General features: G+C 37.9%; 1 protein-coding gene across 1 annotated transcript in view; it reads right to left on the reverse strand.

Annotated features, from left to right (window-relative positions):
* Positions 1–19,327, reverse strand: part of ZMYM2 (zinc finger MYM-type containing 2) — an 88,812-nt gene that overhangs the window by 33,105 nt on the left and 36,380 nt on the right. Inside the window, exons 7-10 of the mRNA XM_007464514.1 lie at positions 8,896–8,967; positions 3,852–4,002; positions 3,273–3,388; positions 463–579 (exon numbers count right to left, since the gene is read on the reverse strand). Coding sequence (XP_007464576.1) covers positions 463–579; positions 3,273–3,388; positions 3,852–4,002; positions 8,896–8,967 — 456 coding nt within the window. The remainder of the gene's footprint in view (positions 1–462; positions 580–3,272; positions 3,389–3,851; positions 4,003–8,895; positions 8,968–19,327) is intronic.

The raw sequence follows: 19,327 nt of genomic DNA on the forward strand, positions 1-19,327 counted from the left end.
AAAGAGTGATGAGAAAGGGAGAATAAAATTTATATTAGGATTCCTTTATTAAAACACAATTATAAAATGTTAAATGACAACATGGTAAACAAAAGGCAATGTAAGATACTACAGTTAACAGACAATACTTATGAAGATGGGGGGTGGAGAAGGAGGTGGGAACAACACTGCACAAACAAAAGACACCCCAGGTACGTGGTTAAAATGGCATTCTGTACACTACTATGAACATAATATATTGTGGATATGACTTCAATAATTTTCTGTTTGACCTAAAAAAAAACCCAGATCCTTTCTTGGTGCTACACCCACATAAAAAGAGCAAATAATCTAATCATCACAAAATCTGAAAAACTAATCCTTATCCACTAAGAAATAGGTTCTCAAATGGAAATGTCATAGTTACTATACCAGACTTTCATTTTAGCACTAGATAACATACATTAACAAACTAGGACTTGCCTCCCATTCCAGGATTTCTGGCTTTGAACAAAAGGAATTTTTGCAATAGTTGCACTTCAACTGAATATCACTTGGAGCTACAAACTGGCCGTTGGGAGATGACTGCATGCTGAGAGCCTAAAACAAAGCACAAAACACACCGAGTCTGAGGTGGATTTTACAAGGTTTTTTTTGTGACAACCATCAAATATCAACGACGTCCAGGAAAACAGTACCAATCTTTCTTAACTACTTATTTCCTCAACGTATAAAATTACATTTCTGAATTTTGTCTTTAAAAATACTAGTATGCTAAGTTCGTTTTATGAAATTGAAGTTCATTTTCTACCACATGATTACTACTAATTATTTAAAATAATACGGAAAAGGAAAAAAAAAATCATAAAGTTCAATTATGATTTCTTCTTTAAGAAAATACAAGCAAATAATAGTGAGGTCAGTTCACCAAGTTCTGAACTAGTAAATAAACACAAAAGAACCTAGCTCATAGTTCTGCCTCTAGTAGCTAATTTACTAATGATTTGTTGCATTATTGCCATCATTTTCATTCCAAGTCCATCCGTGAAAATAGCCTTTTTATACTTGTTTTTAAACAAAGTTGGGGGGGTAAGCTTTACAGACTGGTATTGATGCCAGAAATTTATTTTAGTTTTATTACATTTTTAAGAGTTAAAACGATTTACAGAGTAGAAAAAGATATAAGCATACATGGGCTTTAAAAGTTTTGTTCTGGGACTTTCCTGGTGATCCAGTGACCAGGACTCGCGCTTTCACTGCTGATGGCCTGGGTTCAGTCCCTGGTCGGGGATCCAAAAGCCAGGCAGCGTGCCCAGTGTGGGGTGGGGTGGGGGCGCGCGGGGAATTTGTTCTAACCTGAGTGATGAGTATGCTGATATTTAATTATCACTCTTTAATCCATATTACATATAATCTGTTGAATGTATGAAACAGTACAAAATTTTTCAAGGCAGCAGTGGAGGGAGAAAAAAACCTTTATCATTTTAAAACTTCGATAAACATCATACAACACAATGAGAATTTGTGAAAAGAAAGAAAACACGCATATTTAAGACCGTAACTACCAGGTGAATGAATTATTTAAAAAAATAAAACCCAGCAACAATACCCTTAGTGTTTCCAAAAAACTGAAGTCCATTAAAGTTAATTATCCTTTCAAAACAAATGAAATGTTATCCTATTATCTTACTATGAAATGGAAAAACATCTAAGGAAGACATAAAACTTCAAGATCTACGGTTTGCTTTAAGATAAAGAAAAAATGCTGCTTTTCTATTTGTCAACTTTGTACTTTTGTGCAGTCACAGATTGATGAGGCTGCCCTACAGGCTTATCTTGGATGCATTCCTCCGAAGTAAGAGTCTAAATTGTTTCTTTAAAATATACAATGTACATACACAAATGTTCTTATCAAATGATGGGCAATACAAGTTTAAATTAAATGAGAAAAGTAGTTAAAACATTTTCAATTAACATTTCAGTTTACCCAACATCAAAACAGAAGAAAGTTAAAAATCTGACAAACAGCAAAGACACTGTCCTCTTCTCCCATAATTAATCCTTAGTCCTTAATTTCTATTTTGAGAAGAACCAACAAGTCGAAAGCAATGTTTACCACTCTCAGGATGTATCAGTGGCCACATCCCAACTTCCAAAAGAAAGTTTAATCTTCAATGTGGTTAATTACCTAAGCTCAGGCAAGGTATAACTATTAACAAAAACAACATTCCCCTGGCTGAATTCAAACTACCTCAATTTAAGGTAGTTAAGAGACCGCATTTTCAATTTAAATCAATTAACTAGAGCACAGTGCCTGCAACACAGTACAACTGTTGGATGAATGAACTCAATCTACCCTGAAATTTCATACACATCAGGTAAACCACTTAACTCATGCTGAATCCCCAACTACTCCACCTTACTGGTCAACCAGCTTACATCTGAACACATCCAGCAGTCCTATCCTGAGACTACCCATACTCCAGCTCTGACAACTATGTCAGAGAGCTCTTCTTTACACTGACTGCAACGAAAAATGTCTCCCTGAAGCTCATCTTGAATGAAACGAAGGCTGACCAGGACAAGTCCAATCTCCAGTCCCACAGCACGTTTCTAATACATGAAGGAAACGTGCACGCTTGTCACTTCCGGGATAAGTGTACCTACATCCTCCATCCACTTAACATAAAACAGAACCCGTAGAAGTCAGATGCTACTCAAACCATCTGCTGAGAAACAACTGCACGGCAGGCACTGAGCTCAATGACACTATGTGAAAATGAATCAAGAAAAACCTCATTCAAAATGGCGCCAGGAAGCTGGGCGGCTAACTTCAGACCAGCAGGAGAGCTGCCTGCTTGCCCAGCAACCCAGCAGCAACCCGGCGGAGAGCAGCCCCACCTGGGACGCTAGCCCTCCTCCAGCTACCCCGGGCTCAAATCTCACCCTTCAGTCTCCAGACTTGCCTGTGGTGCCGCCTCCTCAGCTACTCCGAATAAACTCGATTTTGCTGGCTAGACCACTTACCCTTTTGTTTTAAAGGTTGATAGCTAAAATTTACTTTCCTTCCAAGTCTGTATCATAAATAACAATTAAGAAGTCAATTTCGAGCATCTGTACTAAGTAGAGAGCTGGTGAACCTACCTCTGCTCTGACTCCAGAATCTCTACCCTCCAATCTGACCCTCAACAAAATATGTAAAAATCAGCACACTGAGTAAAGATGAAGTATATTACACCGCTAATTTTCTTTGTGTGTTTTATTGGAAGCATTAGGCAAAGTAAATAACAAACCTGGAATTTAGCCACACAATTGGAATTGCAAAAGTTATACAGTTTTCCATCAGGCATTGTGGCTTGATACTGAGGTAAAGAGTTTCGCTTACAAAAATGGCAAATAATTCCCAAACCTAGGAGAGAAAAAGTACATATCTGATTTTTTATAAAATAATCAAAGTTTTTTTAAAAAAAATCTTAATTGACCTCTGAGAATAGTTTAATGAGACTTTATGTAAATATTATTTTATTAATTTCTGAGATTATTTGCACCTTAAAGAAATACTGTCATAAAAGAAGACTGATACTATCTCTAAAACACACACAGACGCATGAACGATCTCAGTTTTGGATAATGTTTGGATGGAAAAACAATTTTAGTCAGGAACACAGACATGGACAGAACTTCACCAGTAATTTAAAAATTAAATGATCAAAACCATTAAAGTTTGCACTAAGAAAGTTTAGTGTGATAATAAAAATAAACCAATTATGCAGTTAAAAGTGAGCATAAAAAGAAAGTCAGAGGAGAAAGAGTAGTTGACAAATTATTAATGCTACTAAAGTTTTTTAACTTTCCAAACACCTGAGACTTACTTTGTGATTTTGCATATTTTGTCTTGTGACTGTTCATGCAAGCAGTTGAACAATAAGGCTCCATATACCCATTAGGACCTATACACTGAGTCATATCAAAAAACCTGCACTGTGTTCGGCAGCCAGTACAAGTGGTCAGTTTTCCATATTTCTAAAATTTGAAACATAAAAAGAAAATTAAAAATTTAACTAGAACAAAATATTGTACTTTTCATTATACTTTTTCTCTCTGCAAAACAATTCTGTTCATCTCTAATCAGGCTTAGTGGGTCAGAAGTCTTCATCTGATGCAAAGTGTTAACTGCAATGCAGCTATATTAGGGCCAAACAAAACTATGATCTAAGCTAAGTCTCCTTCAAAAATAGTGGTTTGCCCTATTAAATAGAATCCTTACATATAAGTAAGTAGAAACTGAAGATGTAAGAAAGGCACGGTGTTTTCTGTTCACAATGACACACCTCCTTGTCATGCAACAGAAGAAATTAAATGAACCTACAAAATATAAGTCCTAATAATCAAACAACTACCCTCCTTCAGAGCTGAGCTGCTATTGTCCCAAGCACTCTGACACTTCTCTTAAAACTGATTTAACACCTTTCTACTACATTTAAAACCTCGTTCAACCAAAATAAAATATAAAAACTTTAACAGTTTTTTAATTTAAAAAAATTTCATTCAAAATGATTTTTGGTTATTAAAGTTAATAATTAGTCAATAGGTAGCAATAAAGTCAATCGTGTCAAAGGTGAATATTGCCAACCCTGATGTAATTCAGAGAATGAGGTAAGACCAAAGGAGGAAAGGCCAAAGGAGGTGCAGCTTGGAAATTACTAGACAAAATCAGTATCACTGAAATATAGACAGTCTTACAAAAATACAATTCAGAGGAACTGGTGTGTTTGCATTTAAAAATTAACTTTGATAGTCACAATTAGAAATCAAACAAAAGTAAAAGCAAGCCTTTAAGTGCAACTTGTATTTGATTTCTTTTCTGAACTGTAACAGAACTGTCATAATCAGTTAAATCAAATATCACATGTCACGATGCAAAGTAATCGTACAGTCAGTCCTCCGCATTCGTAGACGCAAGGTCATTTTATAGAAGGGACTTGAGCATCCGTCTTTCCATATGATGTTTAGATTACTTCACGCATCTTCGCACCCAACACCACCTAGTACAATATGATGACATAAGAAGTGCTCAACGTTCCATGGATGGATGAATAATAGATGTAAGGGAAGACGACAATCAGGCCAAAAATAACAAAAAAATGAGTAAACTGCACGGATAAATTTCACAAATGCCACAGGATTTGAGAAAATAAAATAAGAAATTGAAGGTAAAAACATTAGCCAAAAACAACTTAACATCAACACCAAAAAAAGAAAAAAGAAAAAAACCTTCTCAGCATACAATTAATATAAAAGTCATGAGAAAACACAGCTGTTTCCATGCCAGGAATGCGTGTTCTATTCCTAGTGGTTCCTTATTTACTTAAACATCACCCAAAGGAAGCCGTAAGTTTTACTTTTCAAAGTGGAAACCAACTTATTCTTCAAGCTTTGATACGCTCAGAAAAAAAGAAAAGAGAAGAAAAACCAAAAAGAAAAACTTATCAATAGCAAAAGGATACTAACACGGAAAAAATAAGAATAACTGCAAACCTATTAAGTCTGATTATGACTCTCCCAATGTTCAGGACAGTAGAGGAGAAGGCTGTTGTTTTGTTTGGAAGGACAACATGTTTTCCTGGGGCCTAATATAATAATTTAAATTTAAACACATCAATAAAACAAAGAAAAATAAAAGAGTGTTTAGAATCTGGCACCACAGTACAAATGAGGAACACTAAAGATATCAGGACACCTCCCATTGTATCACAGAGTTACAGAGAGAAAAATAAAGCACCTCCCAACAGGTGGTTGTGAGACCTCCACAGAGCAGCATCTATGAAGAATTCTTTTACAGATATAAATGAGGTCCAATCATCCATTCTAATCTTGCACTAGATTTTTTAACTTATTAGAAGTATCTTTCAAGTTGACAATGATTTTACTGCCAGAATGGTTAAGTAATTAGTAAGTTTTAAGACGTACCCATAAAAAGTAGACCAGTTGACCTGGGTCAAGTAAGCAAGAAGCTAAGCAACTGGTCCCCACTGAGAAATAGTTTTGTGTGAAACTAAGAAAAACAGAATCATTAACACTGAAAACACTTTTAACAGCCACTCTCACAGTTGCCACTATTTCAACAACAAAAACGCCCATCTAACGGGAGAGTATTAGCAAAAAAGATATATGCTGTCATGCCACGTTTTCTCTGCTTCCTATGTAAACAACGTAATCATATTTAAATTTCATGCACCCTATAAATATGCACTGAGTGATTTAAGGAACAAAATTAAGTGGAACAAATTCACAATTATTATATTCCCCATTCAGGCACGGGGAGAAATAAATTATAAATTCAGTAAAAAAAAAAAAAAAAGGATGAGGTAGATGTGATAGAAACAACACTGGTGAGGTAAAACGAAAAAATAATGGGGAGTTTGCGGCAAACGGGCTCATTTTCAGTCTAGTCATTGAAAAAAGGTGCCTTACATTTTCATGTTAACCAGCTCCACATGAATATCAAAATTAACCATCACAAGATTCTAAAACTTCTCCCTAATTTTTCCTTTTAGATGTAAGTAAAACATCTCATTTACTACATTTTTAACCAAGCAAGTGGACGGCAAGGGTAGGTGCTCAAGAGACAAAGCTTGATGGACTTGTTACTGCAAATCTAATCTAGGAAATGGGCACAAGTGTGGCTGCACAGAACCGACTTCCTGGCCACATCCAGATACAACTGAAAACTAACTTAGGGCCATGACATCACATGGAAAAATTATTATCTTTATATTCATTAACACCTAACCGAAACGTAGCTTTCTTTTCATTCTGATTAGAGGTAATAAACCACATTAGTTTTAGCAGAACCCGCTAAAATAAAAATCCCCAACTTTTTATCTTATACTGGCAGGTGGCTCAATATATCATTGATGTCCAACATTACTTCAAAAAACATTACATAAAAAAATAAATTAATTAAAAATTAAAAAAAACATTATAGTTAATAACCACTATACCTTATTACTTAATGCATTAATACAGTGTATATAGATCACATTTCAAAAATTTTTAAATATTGTGATAACTCTATTTGGAATAATCGGTTCTAGTTGTAATCATAGATATTTTATTTTATGCATTTAACAGCATGCTGAGAAACCATCTAACCATGTTACCAAGGGAGTCCAAAGCATAAAAATAGTGAAGAACCCTGTGGAGAGGGGGATAATGATAAAAACTTCAACAATGACATGCTATTATACTAATTTTTATACTAAGATTAAGAGATAAATTCAAGTAAACCTTATACTTCTTTTATTCACTCAAGATGACTCTCAGTCAACTGTATAACTCATTACATAGAAATTTTATATAGAAAGGACAGATAGGAAAATAGTAGGCAAAGATGTTAAAAGAGTTACTATGATAAATACGCTGATATACTCAAGAAACCCATGGAGGAAAAATATGAACACAATGAGGCCAGGAATAGGACATAAAAAAGACCCAGATGGAACCTGTAGAGATGACAAAGTCCAAGACAAAAAATACACCACATGGAACTAACAGTTGATTAGAAAAGATTAGTAAAACTAAAGACACATTACAAGGTCTCTAAAATGAAGCCAGAAGGAAAACAAGACTTTAAAAACCTCAATAAATAATAGAGCCACTGTGACCATGGGACAGGAGCAGGAAATCTAATACACCTGGAATTAGGGTCTCAGAAGAACAGAAGGAGAAACTGAAAAAAAAACTTGTTTTTAAATAACGGCTTATGATCCTGGATTGGATGCTATACAATTTTTTTCCCTCAATTTGCTATAACAGACATTAATGAACAAAATTTGAATAAGGTCTATAGGTTAATCAGTGGTATTATATCAATATAAAATTCCTTATTTTGATCACTATACTACAATTATAATTAATTGTATACATTTATTATTCAAGTCTTAATTTATTCATGTGGCTTAATGGGAATATAGATTTGGAAACATTTTTTGAAAGAAAGGATTCCCCCCCCCCTTTCAGGTAGGCACAAGAGAAGGACTCTTATATCCTATATAATGCCCACTGGGGGCTTCCCTAGTGGAACAGTGGTTAAGAATCGCCTGCCACTGCAGGGGGCACGGGTTCGAGCCCTGGTCCGGGAAGATCCCACATGCTGCAGAGCAACTAAGCCTGTGCACCACAACTACTGAGCCTGTGCTCTTGAGCCCACAAGCCACAACTACTGAGCCCGCGTGCCACAACTACTGAAGCCCGCACACCCTAGAGCCCACACTCTGCAACGAAGAGATGCCACCACAATGAGAAGCCCGCGCACCACAACGAAGAGTAGCCCCTCTTCGCCAAAACTAGAGAAAGCCCGTGCGTAGCAACAAAGACCCAACACAGCTAGAAGTAAATAAATAAACAAATAAATTTATTTTTTTTAAATGCCCACTGAGGTCAAGGACTGTGCATTAAAAATCTGTATCTTAGGGCTTCCCTGGTGGCGCAGTGGTTGGGAGTCCGCCTGCCAATGTAGGGGACACGGGTTTGTGCCCTGGTCCGGGAAGATCCCACATGCCGCGGAGCGGCTGGGCCCGTGAGCCATGGCCGCTGAGCCTACCGCAAAAAACCCGTGTCCCTTGCATCGGCAGGCGTACTCCCAACCACTGCACCACCTGGGAAGCCCCTTAAAATAATTGTTAATAACATAAATACCTAAAAGCAAATGAGTGCATCTCAAGAAAACATATGTAAAATTTAGTGAAATGAGAAAGTTGTCAGTCTTGAGATAAAGAAAATAATCATCTGACATATTTAAAGTTCATAAATGTTAATACACTTCAAAATGTACACGATTTTTCAGACACACAATAAAGGCAGTAGCAGAGCATGTCATGTCGAGGCCTTAACCCCAGCCACACTCCTGCTTACCTCAGGCTGCATTAAGAAAGAGTCCTGCATGTGATCACGAACCTCCTTCAGAAAGCTTGGATGGCTACCTACCTAAAAAAAGATTTTAAAAGGCTTTATAAAAAGATATAAAGAAAGGCTGCTAGATCGAAAGGTCAACAAGCAATCTGTAAACGTTGATTCTTAATTACCTGTTTTGTGACTTACAACCTCGTTCCAACTTTTAAAAATGCCTATCTGTCCTACAGTGCCACTGACCAGCTTACAAAATATTATATGTCATAACTTTATAATTATCCTATAGAAAAATAATAGTAACTAGATAAATAAAGAATTAAAAACAGACCCTTAGATTTGACTCACCTCTAAGTAGACCTTGCAAAAAAAATCACATATTTCTCTTAGATGACAATGTATTCTAAATGTATTCAGTAAAATCTATTAATAATACATAAAACGGTATCTCGGCAGTTCCCTGGCAGTCCAGTGGTTAGCACTCGGAGCTTTCACTGATGTGGCCCTGGGTTCAATCCCTGACCAGGGAACTAAGATCCCACAAGCCTTGCAGTGTGGCCAAAGCAAACAAACAAACAAAAACAAAAGAAAACTGACTTGGAAATTACACAGTTACAGTTTTCATCATCTGCAAATGGGTTGTTTTGGAAACTCTTTTTAAAGCACATATAACAGCTTCCAGCACATAGAAATTTATATCCTTACTCTTTGCAGAAAGCATCCTGTTTTCCTTAAAAGTCAAAATGCCATGCAAGAAAATGGAAAATAGTCTCCTAGAGTAATGGAAATAAAAACAAAAATAGGGGCTTCTCTGGAGGCGCAGTGGTTGAGATCCACCTGCCGATGCAGGGGACACAGGTTCGTGCCCCGGTCCGGGAGGATCCCACATGCTGCGGAGCGGCTGGGCCCGTGAGCCATGGCCACTGAGCCTGCGTATCCAGAGCCTGTGCTACGCAACGAGAGAGGCCACAACAGTGAGAGGCCCACATACCGCACAAAAAATGATAATAATAATAAAATAAAATAAACAAATGGGATTGAATTAAACTTAAAAGCTTTTGCGTAGCAATGGAAACCATAAACAACACAAAAAGACAACCTACAGAATGGGAGAAAATATTTGGAAATGATGCAACCGACAAAGGATTAATCTTCAAAATATACAAACAGCTCATGCAGATCAATATGAAAAAAAAAAGTAAAAAATGGGCGGAAGATCTAAATAGATATTTGTCGAAAGAAGACATATAGATGGCTAAGAGGCACATGAAAAGATGCTCAACATCACCAATCATTAGAGAAATGCAAATCTAAACTACAATGAGGTGTCACCTCTGGCCAGTCAGCATGGCCATCACCAAGAAACCTACAAACAGTAAATGCTAGAGAGGGTGTGGAAAAAAGGGAACCTTTCTACACTGTGAGTGGGAATGTATTTGGTGCAGCCATTATGGAGAACAGTGTGGAGGTTCCTTAGAAAACTAAAAATAGAACTACCATACGACCCAGCAATCCCACTCCTGGGCATCTATCTGGAGGAAACCATAATTTGAAAAGATACATGCACCCCAATGTTCACTGATGCACTATTTACAATAGCCAAGACATGGAAGTAACCTGAATGTCCATTGACAGAGGAATGGATAAAGAAGATGTGGTATATATACAATGGAATATTACTCAACCATAAAAAAGAATGGAATAATGCCATTTGCAGCAACATGGATGGACCTAGATAGAGATTATCATACTAAGTGAAGTAAGTCAGACAGAAAGACAAATATCATATGATATCCCTTATATGTGGAATCTAAAAAAAAAAAAAAATGATACAAATGAACTTATTTACAAAACAGAAATAGACTCACAGACATAGAACAAACTCATGGTTACCAAAGGGGAAAATGGGGGGAGGGGGGCAGGGATAAATTAGAAGCTTGAGATTAAAATATGCACACACCGGGCTTCCCTGGTGGTGCAATGCTTGAGAGTCTGCCTGCTGATTCAGGGGACATGAGTTCATGCCCCGGTCCAGGAAGATCCCACATGCCACAGAGCGGCTGGGCCCGTGAGCTATGGCCACTGAGCCTGCGCGTCCGGAGCCTGTGCTCCGCAGCGGGAGAGGCCACAACAGCAAGAGGCCCGTGTACCGCAAAAAATAAATAAATAAAAAATATGCACACACCACTATACGTAAAGTAGATAACCAGCAAAGACCCACTGTACAGCACAGGGAACTACACTCAACAGCTTGTAATAATCTACAGTGGAAGAGAATATAAGAAAAGAATATATAGATTTATGTGTACGTATAACCGAGTTACTTTGCTGTACACGTGAAACTAACACAACACTGTAAATCAACTATATTTCAATAAAAATTAAACAATTTTTTAAATAAAAATTTTTTTTAAGAAACTGGAAAATACCGAAAGACAAGCGTTAAGCACTAGACAGTCCCCACTGCCGGGATCTAGACGATTAAACACCTGTATCTGTATACTCCAGACACTAACTGGGCTACAGGGACAGGGATAAACAACAAGAGTGGCCAACTTAGATGTTAGAGACAAAAGGTTGGGGGTGGAAGAATGTGGGAGCAGGGACCAAAAAATCACTGTACAGTTTTAGTTCCCAGGCTTTAGAAAAAGAAGACATTCACTAGAGCATCACTGCGGTGCTCTCCAAACATGTCTGATTATGTCCCTTTATCAGTAACAACATACACACAGAGTCCCTCTTATTTACTTAAAATTATGAACATATAGTATGAGAAATATAAAAGCTATGACAACTAAAAACAAAGATGAAGCACTACTTTGAAATAAGCTTTATTTACTGATACTATGAAGAATACTTTCTGTATCCTCTGGAGGAGAATCATCCTGGTGCCAGTGGGGATGCAGGGAGCGCAGTAGCAGGCCCTCCTGGAGCCCAGAGGGAGGGAGCCAGAGCCACAGAAGGAGGCAGTCAAAAGATGCTCACACTGAAAACACAAATACCCTAGGATTCTGTGCCAAAGGTTTTTAAGCAGCCACGAGAAAAATGCTTCAACAAGGGAAAAAAACACAACAATTAAAAAATAGAAATTCTCATCAAAGAAACAGAAGGTCCAAATGGAAACTGCAGGACTGAAAACAGGGGCAAAAGTCCTATGCAGGGCTTCCCTGGTGGCGCAGTGGTTGAGAGTCCGCCTGCCGATGCAGGGGATGCGGGTTCGTGCCCCGGTCTGGGAGGATCCCACGGTAAAAATTTCCATCCGGATAGCATAATTCCACTCACAGACACACCAATTTCTTTTACACCTTCTTAAAGTGGCAAAACATTTGCCACTATGCCAATATAGTGCCAATATAATCCAGTGATAAGGCTACCCCCAAACATACAAAAATAAAAATAAGGCAAAATAATATATGTATTAAAACAATATTTGGTGACCAATGTTTTAGTATTCTGCCTTACTGAAAAATTATCTGTATATCCAAGGTTAATTACCTGAGTATAATATACTTCAAGAATTTTTTTAAAAATTTTTAAATTAATTATAGATTTTGGAAACTTTGTTTAAGCTGACACACTATAGAACATAATTACTATTTATATAAAAACAGTTGTCAAATGTGTAGTTCACTTTGTTTGAACACATGATTTTACCCTTTTTCTTAATTTTAAATGTTATGTGGAAATAGTTAGTAACAGGAAGTATTGTTGGCTTATCTGATTGGTGAAACAGTATTAGAATGTTAATAAGTTCAGATTAACTAATTTCTTCAATTTAAAAAAACCTGCAAATGTTATATAAAATAGAATTGCATTCTACTTGTTTTCTCCTTGGATTCTACTCCACATTCATAAGGCCACAAAAAGACATCGCTTTTTTAAAAGCAAAATGATTAAACCCGGCATATTTTGTCCTAAAATTCACCTTATTTATATGAATTTGGATTATTATTTAACATGTAATATATGAGAATTTAAAAACATGGGAACTTGGAGAATATTAGATTTATATAAGCGTTCATGACTCTCTTTTAACCAATCAGAACAGAGCTCTTTTATTTTGAGACTTTATTATTTAATTTATTACTATCCCCTTGAGATAGGAAGATACTCCACATTCATATGGTGAGAGGGGTTTCAATTACCTATTGCTGCTCAACAACCTACTGCAAAACATAGTAGCTGGAGACAACAGCTATCAGTTATCTGGATTACAAAGCCACAAATTGGACAGGACTTGGGGAAGGCTCCATACAGTGTCAGTTAGTGTGGCTTGCCTGGGGGATGAGGATCTAATTCCAAAATCCAATCCCACTTGGCTAGCAAGTGGGTGCTGATAGTTGGCTGTTAACTCAACAAGGGCTGAAGGCTGGGGCCTCCGTTCCTCTCCTTGTGGGTCTTTCTACACGCATGGCTTGGGCTTCCTCACTGCATGGTGGTGGGTCCCAAGCATAGGAACTGTATCACCTATTATGACCTAGCTTCAGAAGTCACAGAGTGTCACACCATAGTGCAAAACCTGCTTACGATCGTACAGAAAATAGATCCTGCCTCTCAATAGGAGGAGTGTCAAAGTCATGTTGTAATAACATGTTGGACGGAAGAACGTGTTGTGGCCATTTTGGGACAGTACAATCTGTCAAAAGGAGTAAAGACTATTCTCAAATACAGTCACAGAGACACACAAGAGAGCTTATTCCACAACCTCAGCCGTGGGTCAAAAGTAAAAACAAAATGCAGAAAACATACTTGTCCAGATCTCAGTGCCTTCTTCTCCTTTCCAAAGGGACTGAAATAGTTTCTTAAATAATTTAAGAAAAATATTTTTTAAATAATTTTTCCAAAAAAAAAAAAAAAGTCAACAAACCTTTAGTTATACTAAGAAAAAAGACACAAAGAACAAAACAGAGAAATGAAAGTAGGGACAATACTACAAATATTCCCTAAGAAAGGACTGTGAGAAAATGCTATGAATAATTATACACCAATAACTGGATAACCTAGATGAAACAGAAATCCCTTAAAAAATGCAAACCAGGGGCTTCCCTGGTGGCGCAGTGGTTGGGGGTCCGCCTGCCAAATGCAGGTGGCTCGGGTTCACAAGCCCTGGTCTGGGAGGATCCCACACGCCACAGAGTGGCTGGGCCCCTGCGCCACAGCTACTGAAGCCCATGCGCCTTGGAGCCCGTGCTCCGCAGTGGGAGAGGCCACTGCAGTGAGAAGCCCGCAACGGGGACCCAATGCAGCCAAAGGTTAAAAAAGATATTAAATGAATAAATAAATACCTGGAGTGGTTTGCATTTAAAAAAAAAAAAAAAAAGCAAAACACCAAAACTGACAGAAAATATCAACAGACCTGTTCAGAAGTAAAGAGACTGAATCAGTCATCAAAAGTGCTGCCACAAAGTAAAGCCAGGATCAAATGACTTCGCTGGGACATTCCGCCAAACATTCAAAGAGGAGCTAACACAGATTCTTCTCAAACTCTCCCCAGGTCAGAACAGGGTAGACACCTCCCACTCCTATTCCATTAGGCCACCATTGCCCTGAATCCAAAGACAGACAGATATTACAGACCAATATCTCTTACAAATATACATACAAAAATCTAAAGGAAAATATCAGTAAGGCAAATTCAGCAGCATATTAAAAATATTACACACCATAACCGAGTGGGGTTTATCCCAGTAATGCAAGTGTAAAATAATCAATGCAATACACCACATGAATAGAATGAAGGTAAAAACCACATGATCATCTCAAATGATGAAGAAAAAGTTTAACAAACTTCAACACCCTTTTATGATAAAAGACAATCAACAAACTAGGAATAGAAAACCATCTCAATGTAACAAATGCCATATATGAACAACCCATAGCTAACGGCATACTCAAAGGAGAAAGACACAAATCTTTCCCTCTAAGGTCAGGAACAAGAAAAGGATGCCTACTTTTGCCACTTCTATTCAACATGATAGTGAAAGTTCTAGCCAGAACAAGTTAGAAAAAGAAATAAAAGACATCTAAATTGTAAAGGAAGAAGTAAAACTATCACTACTGGAGATGAACTGACTCTATATAAAGAAAACCCAGGGATTTCCCTGGTGGCACATGGTTAGGACTCCGCCTGCCAATGCAGTGGGACACGGGGTAGAGCCCTGGTCCGGGAAGATCGCACATGCCATGGTGCAACTAAGCCTGTGTGCCACAACTACTGAGCCTGCGTCTAGAGCCTGAGAGCCACAACTACTGAGCCCATGTGCCGTAACTACTGAAGCCTACACACCTAGAGCCTGAGCTCTGCAACAAGAGAAGCCACTGCAATGAGAAGCCTGCACACCACAATGAAGAGTAGCCCCCGACTCTTCATTTCCAACTACAGAAAGCCTGCACGCAGCAACGAAGACCCAACGCAGCCAAAAATAAAAATAAATAAATTTATAAAAAAAGGAAAAAAAAGAAAACCCAAAGGGGTCAACAATAAAGCTACTAGAGCTAATAAAGACCTAAGTAAATGAGAAAACATCCCATGTTCATACATAAGAAGCTTTGACATTGCAGAAATGTCAGTACTACCCAAAGCGATCTACAGAATCAATGCAATCACTATCAAAATTCTAAAAGCCTTTTCTGCAGAAATGGAAAAGTCATACAAAACTAGAATGGGGTTAGAGTATCCAAAGAGAAGAACAAAGTTGGAGGACTCATTTCCTGATTTCAAAACTTCCTACAAAGATGGTTATCAGAAATAAACCTACTCATCTATGGCCAATTAATATTTGACAAATATCACAAGACCAATTAACAGGGACTTCCCTGGTGGCCCAGTGGTTAAGACTCCAAGCCTCTACTTAAGAGGGCGCGGGTTCGATTCCTGGTCGGGGAACTAAGATCCCACATGCCAAATGACACAGCCAAAAAACTAAATAAATAAATGAAAAAGTAAAAAAATTAAAAACAACAACAAAAAAACCACACAAGTCCAATAACAGATGGTGCTGGGACAACTGGATTTCCACACACAAGAGAATGAAGTTGGATGCCTGCCTCACATCATCAACAAAATTAATTGAAAATCGACCAAAGACCTAAAATATGAGTTAAAACCATAAAACTCTTAGAAGAAAGCATAGGGATAAACCACCTTGACCTTTGATTTGGTAACAAATTCTTAGATATGACGCCAAAAACACAATCAACAAAAGAAAAGGAGATAAACTGGCCTTCATTAAAATTAAGAAGTTTTCTGCAAATGACATTATCAAGAAAGTAAAATGAGGGAGTCCCCTGGTGGTCCAGTGGTTAAGACTCTGTGCTCCCAATGCAGGGGGCCTGGGTTTGATCCCTGGTCAGGAAACTAGATGTCGCATGCCACAACTAAGAGCCCACATGCCGCAACTAAAGACCTGACACAGCCAAATAAACAAACAAACATTTAAAAAAAAACTATATATGACTTGTATAGGAAGTCACACAAATGGCCAAAAAGCACATGAAAACATACTCAACATCATTAGTCATTAGGGAAATGCAAGTCAAAACCACAAAGATATACCACTCCACTCCGACTGTGATGTCTATGATAAAAAAAAAAAATTTTTTAATGGAAAATAACAAGTGTTGGCAAAGATGGACAGCAAATGGAACCCTCACGTATTCCTGGTAGGAATTTAAACTGATACAGTTGTTGTGGAAAAACAGTTTAACCACTCTTCAAAAAGCTAAACATAGAATTACCCTATGACCCAACAATTCCACTCCTAGGTATACACCCACAAGAACTTTAAAACAGACCTCAAACTGATACTTATATGCTAATGTTCATTGCAGTATGATTCACAATAGTCAAAAGATGGAAACAACCCAAATGTCCATCATCAAATAAATGAATAAGCAAAATGTATATGCATACAATGAATATTATTCAGCCATAAAAAACAATGCTACAACATGGCTGAAACTCAAAACATTATGTTAAGCGAATAAACCAGACAAAAAGGACAGATATCGTATGACTCCACTTATATGAAATACCTAGAATCAGCAAATTCATCGACAGAGAGTAGATGAGAGATTACCAGGGTCAGGGGTGAAGGGGAAGATGAGGCGTTATTGGCTTTGCTGTCACAGAGTTTCTGTTTGGGTCACGAAAAAGTTCTGGAAATAGAGGTAATGACTGCACAAATTATGATTGTAATTAATGCCACTCAATTGTATAGTTAAAAATGTTTAAAATTAGGAATATTATATTATATACACTTACCACAATTTTTTTTTTAACATGAGTAGTTTTCACCCTTTTTAATGCTTTGTAATGGTTTAAATAACATTAAGGTTACCTAGTTCAAATCTGATGGAATTTCCCTGTAAAACCATCTGAGCCTATTTCATTTTGTGGAGTAGTTCTTTGATAACTATCTCTATTTCTTCTATGGAAATTTCTCTGCCTTATTCTATCTGCTCTGGAGTCAATTTAGGGAAATTATACTTTGATAGAAAATTACTCACTTGATCTAGGTTTTCAACATTTCTATATAGGGTTGTACAAAGTAGTCCCTTGTTGATTTTCTTCAATTTTCTCTGTTTTTATGGGTAAGTCCAACTTGTCATTTCTTATCTTTGTGAATCTGCATTTTTAAACCTCTGTTCCTGATTGACAATCGGTTTGTCTAGTTTTTCAAAGACTTGATTTCCTATAGAAGCAGCATTTTGAATTATCTTAGTACTATTTTTATATCCTAATTCATTAATTTCTACTTTTATCTTTTTTGTCTTTTGCTTTAATTTATTTACTTTTTACAACTTTGAGTTTAATAAGTTAATTCATTTATGTTCATTTTTACTCATTTAAGTATATAAGGGTATGAATTTTCCTCTGAGCATTTTTATAAAGTAAATATAACACTGATATCTTAAAGACTGCACCAAAAAAAGGAAATTCAAGACTAATCTCACTTATGAATGCCAATGGAAAAGTACTAAATATTAACAATTAGAAATAAAATTTAAAATACAATAATGATCCGGTATGGTTTATTCTAATAATGCAAGAATGTTTAGATGAATTAGGAAATCCATTAAAATAATTCACATATTAATAGATTTAAAGGGGTGGGGAGGGACATCCCTGGTGGTCTAGTGGTAAAGAATCTGCACCTTCTAATGCAGGGGGCACGAGTTCTATCCCCAGTGGGGGAACTAAGATCCCACATGCCATGGGGCAACTAAGCCCCCGTGCCACAACTACTGAACTCGCATTCCTCAACGAGAGAGCCCATGTGCTGCCAACGAGAGCCCATGTGCTGCAAACTACAGAGCCCACGTGCTCTGGAACCTGCACGGCACAACTAGAGAGAGAAAAACCTGCACACCACAACTAGAGAGAGAAAAACCTGCACACCACAACTAGAGAGAAGCCCGCAGGCTGCAACGAAATATCCCGCGTGCCTCAACGAAGATCCTACATGCCACAACTAAGACCTGACGCAGCCAAAAAAATAAATAAATAAAGGTGGGCGGGGGGGAATCATACAATCACTGCCATAGACACTGAAAAGACCTTCAAAACTCGATTCTCATTTCTGATAAAACATTTAATGAAGGAAATCCATGGATACTTCTTTAATGTGATAAAATATATTTACCAACCCTGAAGCTGGCATCTAATTTAATGAGGAAACACCAAAGGCACTACCACTGGGAAAAGAAAAAGGTACTTACTATTTCCACTCATTAAAAATTGTAGGGGGCGGGGCTTCCCTGGTGGCGCAGTGCTTGAGAGTCTGCCTGCCGACGCAGGGGACGCGGGTTCGAGCCCCGGTCCAGGAAGATCCCACATGCCGCGGAGCGGCTGGGCCCGTGAGCCATGGCCGCTGAGCCTGTGCGTCCGGAGCCTGTGCTCGGCAGCGGAGAGGCCACAACAGTGAGGCCCGCGTACCGCAAAAAAAAAAAAAAAAAAATTGTAGGGGGTTTCCCTGGGGGCGCAGTGGTTAAGAATCTGCCTGCCAGTGCAGGGTACACGGGTTTGAGCCCTGGTCCGGGAAGATCCCACATGCCGCGGAGCAACTAAGCCCATGAGCCACAACTACTGAAGCCCGCGTGCCTAGAGCCTGTGCTCCACAACAAGAGAAGTCCTGGCTCGCCGCAACTAGAGAAAGCCCGCAAGCAGCAACAAGGACGAAACACATCCAAAAATAAAATTTTTTAAAAATTGTAGGAAATACCATCAGGCAAGACACGTGATGAAAAAAGGCAGGGTGCAGGAGGGGTGGGGGGGGTGGATTTAAGCAAATGCCCAGGACACAGAGTATGAGTGCTGGGCCATGACTTTAACCCAGGGCGGCTAGCTCTTACCAAACCTAGGTATCAGAAGATAACTAATGCAATGACATCACCAACATCAAACACCACATTGAGTTCTGCAGATTATAATTAGTCT

The sequence above is a fragment of the Lipotes vexillifer genome, unplaced genomic scaffold (genome assembly GCF_000442215.2).
Source record: "Lipotes vexillifer unplaced genomic scaffold, Lipotes_vexillifer_v1.1 scaffold2116, whole genome shotgun sequence".
In the NCBI taxonomy this organism is placed as follows: domain Eukaryota; kingdom Metazoa; phylum Chordata; class Mammalia; order Artiodactyla; family Lipotidae; genus Lipotes; species Lipotes vexillifer.